This window comes from Pseudophryne corroboree, chromosome 11 (genome assembly GCF_028390025.1).
Source record: "Pseudophryne corroboree isolate aPseCor3 chromosome 11, aPseCor3.hap2, whole genome shotgun sequence".
NCBI classification, from domain to species: Eukaryota; Metazoa; Chordata; class Amphibia; order Anura; family Myobatrachidae; genus Pseudophryne; species Pseudophryne corroboree.
The window spans coordinates 321,999,595-322,009,898 of record NC_086454.1 but is presented as its reverse complement, the minus strand read 5'-3'; the positions used below and the strand labels follow the sequence as shown (position 1 = coordinate 322,009,898).

At 44.1% G+C, this 10,304-nt stretch overlaps 1 protein-coding gene across 1 annotated transcript in view; it reads right to left on the bottom strand.

Moving 5' to 3' along the window:
• Positions 1 to 4,825: 4,825 nt before the first annotated feature.
• The window catches only part of FOXF1 (forkhead box F1), a 5,738-nt gene continuing 259 nt past the window's right edge, over positions 4,826 to 10,304 (bottom strand). Inside the window, exons 1-2 of the mRNA XM_063946232.1 lie at positions 8,881 to 10,304; positions 4,826 to 5,920 (exon numbers count right to left, since the gene is read on the bottom strand). The exon at positions 8,881 to 10,304 is cut by the window's right edge and continues 259 nt beyond it. Coding sequence (XP_063802302.1) covers positions 5,763 to 5,920; positions 8,881 to 9,856 — 1,134 coding nt within the window. The 5' untranslated portion in view covers positions 9,857 to 10,304 and the 3' untranslated portion in view covers positions 4,826 to 5,762. The remainder of the gene's footprint in view (positions 5,921 to 8,880) is intronic.

Genomic DNA, 10,304 nt, shown 5'->3' with positions numbered 1-10,304 from the left:
GGACACGCCTGCGTTTGCCTCACCAAGCCTTGAAAACGGTCAGTTGACGCTCCCGAACACCTACCGCCTGTCAGTCTTCTTGCAATTGCCACTTTTTCCGCTGGCGGCATGGCTGCAGTTCCGACCCGTTCGCACCGCTGCGACAAACAGGTCGGAATGACCCCCCATATTCAGCTCCTAGCAAGGAGCAATGGAGTGAGTTTGATTGTGATGTCCTGGATACCTACCTACCTTGCTTCCTTCCTTCCTTCCTTCCTTCCTTCCTTCCTTCCTTCAAGCAAATTGCCAGAGCTTCAACAGATAGGTTCCCTTTATATGGATGATGAATGCAGGTAAGTACCACAAAATGCTTCCAACACGTTTTGAGTCCACAGACTGTTCCTCAGGGCTATGTGGCTTAACCTGCATGGGCTCGTAGCACCAAAGATGTTTCAACTTATTCTTTGTATACTTTTATATGGTGGCTGGGTTCCACTGGAACGCATCTAGGCTGCTTATATCAGGGGCGCCATTGCTTATTCCATCTTGTATTTAGAGCTTTATTGATGCTGTATATCTACTATGATGTTTGCAAATAAAATAAATGTTTAAAAATGTTTAAGAATCATCTGCTGTTGTGGTGACCGGCACACGTCTCATTGGCTGCAATTATTATTATTATTAACAGTTTCTTATATAGCGCAGCAAATTCCATTGCACTTTACAATTGGAAATAACAATGATATAACAATACTGGGTAATAACAAGCAGTCATAGAGGTAGGAAGGCCCTGCTCGCAAGCTTACAATCATTAGGGAAATAGGCATGTATATACAAGGATAGGTGCTATCTATTGCATAGTTGTCCACCAAATTGCAAAGGTTCTTGGTGGGCTGTATGATATGGTCATACAGCAATGATGAACCAGGGTCCGGAGGAAGGGAAAGTGAAGAATGAGAAGACAAGTGAGGATATGAGTGGATGCAATTTGATAGGAAGGTTTATGAAAGTTATGTGGGCGGTTCTGGAATTTATGGATTAGTATTAAATGATGGAAGAGTAAATTGCACCTGTGATTTAAGGCACAATCACAGGCGTCTCTTCTGCACTACTGATGCCAATGTCGGCTCCGCTGCCTGGCTGTGGCCCGCGCACCCTAACCTTCCTCCGCCCATTACACAATATAACTACACAGGTAGCTGCTCATTTTTCCTATGGAACCTTCCAGCTTGTGCCTGTTTCTCTGTATGAATAATAATAATAATCTGCAAGTGTTTTATATATTACAGCCTGGACTGACCAGATGTGACTAAATGCTTTGGGAATGCATTGTTATAGCTCAGGCCTGACACTGGACCTCATTCACAGTTGGGACGCAATTTGATGTTGTACACTGTGGAGTGCTCTGTGCTACTGCGCATGTGTATAAGTCGCACTGCCCATGTGTATAAGTCATACTGCACGTATGTGTAAGTTGAGTGTGTATAAATTGCACTGCGCATGTGTATAAGTTATGCTGCGCATGTGTATAAATTGCATTGCCCGTTTGTATAAGCTGCGCTGCACGTATGCATGTCACACTGTGTGTGTGTATAAGTCTCATTGCCCATGTGTGTAAGTCATGCTGCACGTATGTGTAAGTTGAGTGTGTATAAGTTGCGCTGCACGTGTGTATTATAAGTTGGGTACAAAATTACAGTGGACAGAATCCTGACGGCGGACTCCCAATGGTCAAAATGCTGATGGATCCTGTTGAGTATTGTAACACTGGCCCTAATCCAACCCCCCCCCCCCCCCTCCCCCACAGCCTAACCCTAACCGCTCCCTCCTGCAGCCTAACCTTAACTATAAGCAGTGCTGTTTCTAGCGGTGGCACGGGGCGCCCGCCGCGGTAAATGCTAGGTCACATCCTGCTCCCCCTCCTCCCTCCCATAATAGCGTGGGAGCGGAGTTTCGTGAAATGATGCAGTTACATTGTGATGTCACGAAGCTCTGCCCCCTGGACTATAGGAGGGAGGAGGGGGAGCAGGATAGCAGCGCTGGCAGCTGGCCCCAGCACATATACACCTCTGGCAATGAGCATTACCCCTGGCAATGAGCATTACACACCCCTGGGAACGAGCATGACACCCAGAGCATGAAACCCCTGACAATGTGCAGGTAATTTAAAAGTAATTAGAAGCCTTACTGTAGGGCATAATGTATCACAGGCATTGCAGTGTGTAGCATAATATGGTGCAAGGGGCACTACTGTGTGGGGCATAATATAATAATGTGGATTTTTTTCTTTCCTTTGGTGTCCGAAGTCTGTTGGTGCAGGGTCAAAAACTGGAGTGTAAGGTAGTCTTTTCTTTTCCTGTGAGGCCACGTCCATTTTAGCAAGGCCACACTCATTTTAGCGAGGCCACTCCCCATAGGTTTTTTTTAATGTATATTGTGGGGGGTCATTTTAGAATGCCTATGGGGGGGGGGGCACACACATTTTTTTTTACTGTTCGCACCGGAAGCCAAAATGTCTAGAAACAGCACTGACTGTGCACTCCCTCAGCCTAACCTTATCCATCCGCTTAGCGCAGAGGTTCACAAACTTTTTTTTCATGGCACCCCTAGGCCAAAAGTTTCTTATTGAGAAATTCTGGAAAAAAATATTAAATGAAGTAAATTGTGTTATATGTCATCCTCAGGTTCTATTGTGTGGTGAGGGACAAGATTTGCTTCTGTTTGTCCACATATTTTATTATTGGCAGCCATCAGCACTGGCTTTGCCTATTACATTGACCATATATAGTTTAACTTGGTCCTGGGCCTCCAACCTGAAGGCACCCCTGTAAGTGTTCCTCAGCACCCCAGGGTGCCACTGCCTTAGTGCTAATCCTAACCCTAAAACTGACCCTAAAGGATGATGTTAATAATAATAATAATAATAATAATAATAATAATAATATTATCATTGGATAACCCAGGAATGGCCAACCTGTGGCTCTCCAGCTGTTGTGAAACTACACATCCCAGCATGCCCTGACACAGTTTTAGCATTCCCTAGTAGAAAAACTGTGGCAGGGCATTCTGGGACTTGTAGCTTCCTATAGTGCCAGCTCCCTGTAGGACCAGCTTCCTATAGTTCCAGTGGACCAGCTTCCTATAGGGCCAGCTCCCTTTAATACCAGCTCCCTGTTATGCCAGCTCCCTGCAGTGCCACCTCCCTTTAGAATCAGCTCTCTGTAGTGCCAGCTTCCTGCAGTACCATCTCCCTGTAGTGCCTGCCAACTCCCTGTAGTGCCAGCTCCCTTTACTTCCAGCTTTCTGTAGTGCCAGCTCCCTGTAGTGCCAGCTCCCTTTACTTCCAGCTTCCTGTAGTGCCAGCTCCCTGTAATGCCAGCTCCTTTAGTACCAGTGCTGTATAGTACCAGCTTCCTACAGTCACAGCATTTTATGTACTGCTAATCCCAGAGAATGTCCTCAGTGACTATCCGTGCTCCAGGCATATACTGTACATCCAACAGAGCAGGAGCAGGATTTGCTATAGTGGAGCCAACCAATCAGACATTTACTTTCATTACAGTCCGAAGCACCAGGAGGCAGATTAGTAGTTTATGTACCAGGCAGAATAGGGGGTCAGTAAGGTATAAGGTTTATTTAAAGCATTTCTTTCTGGTGTCTAATAATGCACCAGTCTGACCACAGCTATTATGTGGCATGAAGACTCATATTACACCATTATTATTATTATTATTATTATTATTATTATTATTATTATTATACAATAAATGATGCATGTATTTAAGCCATGAATATTATCACTATTATGTTATTGGGGCGTTCAGCTGCAAAATCGTGACCCCCCTCCAAACTGATACAGTTAATACTGAACTGCTATATCGACTCAATTTACTGTCCCTGCTTTCCATGAGCTGTAACCACAGCACAGCCCCATCCTGATATATATAGTACCTGTGTTATAGATAATGAGCTGGAGACTGATGCCTGGGTAAATAGTAACAAGCCTGGCTATTATAACAAGCCCCCCTCTTCCCCCCTATTACACGAACCCTTTCCCCCAAGGTGATATGATCCTGGAGTCTGGGTGAAGGAATTACTGCCCACCGGGGTGGAATCTGCGGGGGTCTGCATCAAGTCCTCACCAGATCATGCGGAACTACAAGTCCCAGAACAATGTGCCAGCTCAGGGATTTCTAGTGGGCAATAGGCTGGCACGCCATGAATGCAGCATACCCAATATATGACCCCTATACAAGATACCATAGAGTGAGGGTCTAGAGGGGGAGGCGGGGGGGGGGGGGGGGGGGGATTATTATTATTATATACCCACAGAGGCGATATCTACAATAAAACATCGACTAATAAAACAGCAGGGGAATAATTTTGCGCGTTGGAGAAATGTGAGGACGATGTGTAAATGTGCAATAAATCTGGAACATTTATAAATCAGGATGGACTGTCCGCCAGGATTGTCGCCATTTATTTACACCCTATTTGGTGTTTATGCATCAATAATAAATAAGTTATTTATCAGCAGAAACAGATCTAGAACCGACTGCTTAGTAATTCGTTGCGGTACCTTATTAAATATATCGTCTGTTTCACGACCCACTGTTCCCACCCATTGCTCAGCATAAAGACTCATTAATATAATAATAATGAATTTGCTGTTTCTGAAACAACAGATATAGAAACCGTTATTTAGTAATTACAGTGTCTTTCAAAGCGATGAATAATTCCGCATAAATGCGCAGCACGGATTTTATTAGTGGTTTGGCCATAAAATCGGATTTAAATAATCAAATAAAAAAATCTACATTTACAAAAAAATTAGAATAAAAAAAAATTACAAATAGCATAAACGTTTTATTTTTATATTTTTTTTTTCCTTTTCTTTTGTTTAAGTACAGGCACACAAAAAAAATAACATTTGTACAGTGCAGAGAAAATGAATGAATATAGGAATCAGTGCTAGGCACTTCCAACCTAGTATACAGAGGGGTCACTATATATATATATATATATATACAATTATATTATACGTATCAGAGGTTTTATTCTGTACACAGAACTTCTTCCAAATTTACAGTGAGTGAAAACAAATTCACACGGCAAATATTGCCAACGAAAACAGCATAACCTGGTTCTCTCTCTGTTACTGAACACAAGATAAATAAATAGTGTAGAATAAAAGTGCCTTATTATCTCTGCATTGCTGGGTCTGGGCCCCGACTCCTCTCGTTGGCCGGCTGGATAGACCTGGTAATCGGTGAGGCTATCAATTGACAATAAAAATCAATATACAGATATAGATATATATAAAAAATAAAATAAAAAAATTGACAGTAAAAAAAAATTGCAGATTGAAATTAACAGCTACGATATTGAACACTGGTTTTGTGCTTGGATATAATTTCTTCTTTGACTTTAGTACATATAGGTGTGTATTTATGTACTACAGAATAGAAAATAGGACATTTGCGTTCAAATAATTAAGGCTGTAATTTTCGACATTTATATTAGTTTTCTATACCAAAGAGTAGAATGGTCCGCATTACTCACTACCATATATTAGCCAGTCTCTGTTCTGCAGACCGGCCCAGATGCAGGGTCCCCATGTCTGATGGCCAATTCTCTGTGGTGCCCCTGCCAGGATCACATCACGCAAGCAGAGTCCCCATGCCTGGTGCCCCATAGCTCTTTGGTGCCCCTGCCAGGATCACATGACACATGCAGAGTCCCCATGTCGGATGCCCCATGGCTCTGTGGTGCCCCTGCCAGGATCACATGACACAGGGCTTGATGTCCTGGTAACTGACTTGCTGATGGTAATACGAGCCGCTGCCAGCGTGCATGGACGATGAAGCCATGGCATTGAAAGAGAAGACAAACTCCTTTCTGTCGTTCATACTGGGGGACTGGGAGTGATACCTGGGGATACCTGGAGAGAGGAGACAAGTGTTAGTATGGAGGAAGTGTATAGGTGGGGGCAAACTGCGGCTCAGCTGGGGGTGCACTATACAAATCAGCATGCCTTGCCAGCATCCCACCACAGCACCCTGTCTACAATTCCACCTAGCCACATTCTCACACAATTTAAAATTGAATGCAACAGAATATCAATACACGGTAATGCAAAATGAATGTAAAACACACACACACACACACACACACACACACACACACACACACACACACACTACATATATATATATAAATATATATATGTATTTATATGTGTGTGTGTGTGTGTGTGTGTGTGTGTGTGTAAATACATATATATATATATATATATATATATATATATATATGTATAGCAGGAATGTATGAGGCGGCACTCAGAGACTTCCAATTCAAGAATATATTTGTGCAAACGGTGCAAACAGTGCCACTGTTTGCACCGTTTGCACAAATATATTCTTGAATTGGAATTCTCTGAGTGCCGCCTCACACATTCCTGCTATATGCCACCGGGTGTTTCTCGGCTGAGGAGGGCACCTGAGCATTATCAGTCCAGGTTTGGACTACGTGGAGTGCCGAGCAGTCGTGTGTATATATATATATATATATATATATATATATATACATACACACACACACACAGCAGCAGAAGAAGAACGGGCGGCAACACTCAAGGGACCGTTATCATACATGGAATCACGCCGTCTGATCAACGTTTCGATTTTATAAACCTTCATCAGGTGATCCCTCGTGCATATTGTATGGTATACATATATATATCCCTGCACAGCAGTTGGCACTCCTCAGCTCTCTCTGCAGCTTGCTTCGTGCCAGGTCACCATATAAGCACACCAATCCAGAGAAGAATGGCACCGGAGACAGCAAATTATTATAACATGCTTTTAATACAAGCTTGTTATAATTTGCTGTCTCCAGTGCCGTTCTTCTCTGGATTGGTGTGTGTATGTATATATATATATATATATATATATATATATATATATATATATATATATATAAAAGAGAGAGACATATATATCTCACACAATATCTCTCTAAACAATATTGTGTGTGTATATATATATATATATATATATATATATATGTGCACGCTATTATTTATACAAAGTTGATGCTTGTTGTGACGCTGACATTGCTGACTAAACTGTGCATTCCTTGACAAAGGTCCCGCCGAGGACCAATACGTTGGAGATGTTTCTGATTACCACCTTGGAACTGTGAGACTACCTTTATTAAAATTTTCGATGTTGATTAACTGATTTCGAAGTCTGGAGAGTGCTAACACTTTTTCACTTGTGTGAAAAAAACCTGTATTATATATCTATATATATATTCCCTGTGCACGTGGTGAGTATACAGTAAGGTATTTAAATGTATGTTTTGTCAGTGTCTTTTAAGTCTTGATAAAGGAGCATAGCTCCGAAACATTGGCTATTATTTCTGGCTTCTGTTGGATTTATTTATGTGCTGGAGTGCCGTCCGCTACATTTCATTCTATATCACCTTCTGGAAGGGCACCCAGACTGGTTGTGCAACATATTGGAGTGCCGGACACCTCCCTTGTCTATATATATATATATATATATATATTAGTAATTCCTAATCCTATACATTTATTATGATGACTGACTCCCATATCGTTGCACATGTCTGATTACTAGAAAGGTAACTATTTCCCTGATGGAGTATAAATTATTCCCATACAGAATCACGAGATAGCGCGTTTCTCAGCAAGCTTTGTCCATAGAAAGCTAAACCCCCGAAAGCTCTGTACATCCACACCACTTACTGCGGTAATTATGATAATTGTCATGGAAGGAAACGGCTGAGATATTATACTGGAGAACTGGGGAGACTGGATAATGAGGGCTTAAATCCTCCGATAATAACATGTTATCTGACACATGCTGCATCATATGGGATCGCGACGCTTATCGCACAGTAAATGGCATTATCGCGGTATGTACAGAAGCAGCTCGCCACAAGAGCCAATTGTCGCATGTATCTCACGTGAATCTCACGGTGACATACAGAGAACAGTGGCAGGATAGGGTTTAGTATAAGTAAACCAATTCTATTTAAGTAAGGATTAATAATAATAATAATAATAATAATAATAATAATAATAATAATAATAAAAAACTAAAAAAGGCAAAATGACCTACTGATACATGCTTAAATTATAAAATAATTCATGCATAGGGGATAACTTGAGAACATTTTTGGGAATCACCTTAGCATCAGGGAATAAAAAATGGGAACAACTGGAAATATTATTGCAACATTCTGCGCGGAATTGTATCTATATTTGTGATAAATATCCGGAAAATGCGACCGATTTTACTGTCACAGTTCATAAAAGTAAAATGTGTATTATCTATCTATCTATCTATCTATCTATCTATCTATCTATCTATCTATCTATCTATCTATCTATCTCTATCACAACATTTATTATATAAACACATATTGTGTATATACATATAGATATATCTGTGCACACTATTAATTATATAAAGTATATATAAAGTGTGTATATATATATATATATATATATATATATATATATCGTTTGGAGAGACTGAATTAGGGGTAAAGGAGACCATTCAGGGAACATTCATTGGGCCAGGACACGCCTGGGGCTCTCAGACAGACCCTTTACCCTTATGATCCTTAATTGTTATGCTCGCAGCCCCAGAGGCACCACACTAATGTTTTCATGTCATCCCTGGCCCACACGTGGCTCCTCCGACCATTACCCCCTGGATTTGGCTGCAGCGATAGCTATGACCCCTTTAGCCTATTGATAATTACCCGGGTGCAGCTGCCTGTGCGGCCCACGGATGGGACCTGGCACTGACCACTTACTGCCTCGGCAAACTCTACTCGCCCCCACCACACCTCTCCAAGGACACCTACCTTGCAGGTCTGAGGCTGTGTTGTGGCTGTTCTGGTGCAGGTAGGGCTGCTCCAGGCTGTGTGAGGAGAGGCTGGAGGACAGGGGGTTGTTGGCAGAGTTGCATGGAGAGAGGGGCTGCTGTTTGATGTAGGGGGCACCCCCGGAGAGGGCAGTGGATGAGGGTGCCCATGCAGATGCTGGGCTGCCATAGACAGAATGGGGCTCCATCACCCCTCCTCCGCCCAGGAGAGGGGACCCAGAATCATGGTGGGGGTAATCCCCCCCGGAGGACCCTGTGCAGCTGCTCATGTAGGAGTGCCCACCATTGGAACCTAGATGGGACACTGGGTGTCCGGATAACCCCATACCATCCACGTTGCCCGACAGGTGCCCATTCATCATTCCTATGCCACTGTCCAGTGCCAGGCTGTTGGGTGGGCAGGAGATGGCACCAGCAGAGCCCTGGAAGCTGTAGGTGTCGGGGATGTGGTTGAAGCCCAGGCCGTTCATCATACTATACATGGGCTTCAGGGCTTGGCATTTCCTCCTGAAGCCCCTGGGCCTCCTCCTGAAGGAGCCTTCCTCAAACATGAACTCGCTGGCGGGATCTATGGTCCAGTAGTGCCCCTTGCCCGGCCTGCCCAGACCCTTGGGCAGCTTGATGAAGCACTCATTGAGGGAGAGGTTGTGGCGGACAGAGTTCTTCCAGCCTTGATAGGAGCCCCTGAAGAAGGGAAAGCGGCTCTGCAGGAACTGGTAGATCTCACTGAGGGTCAGCCGCTTGGTGGGCGAGCTCTGGATGGCCATGACGATCAGGGCGATGTAGGAGTAAGGAGGCTTCTCCGGCCTCCTGATGCCAGCGTTGCTCTTCTTGGCCTTTGTGGTACAGGAGGCTGCAGACTCCAGGCTCTGCCCACTGTGCTTCTCCGTGGCTGCAGACATAGGGCTGCTTTGGGCAGGGGGTTGGGGTGGAGGCTGAGCCATCTCTGCAGTCATTTCTGCTGATGCCTGGAGACGCTGAGTGGGTGGCACAGGTGAGGCCGGTCACTAGAGGCCAGGAGGCTGCAGCTGAGGAAAGGGGTGGTGGGGAAGGGGATCTTATGTCCTGGTCAGTGGAGGCTGGGAGGTTGCAGCTGAGGGAAGGGGGATTTTCTGCCCTTGTCACTGGAGGCTGGGAGGCTACAGATGAGGAAGGGGATCTTCTGCCCCTAGTTACTGGAGGTTGGGAGACTGTAGCTAGTTTTTAGTGTACCTGGAGGGGGACAATTCCACGGTCAGCGAGATTCTGAGTGGGGCTGTGCGCTCTGGCTGCTGTGTGTGTCTGGGGCGATGATTCCACAGCGTGCTCCTATGTCTGTAGCTGGGGGAAAGATTCCACAACGTGGTCCTGAGTTGGTCTTGTCTATAGCTGGAGGAATGATTCCACAGTGTGCTCCTGAGTGGG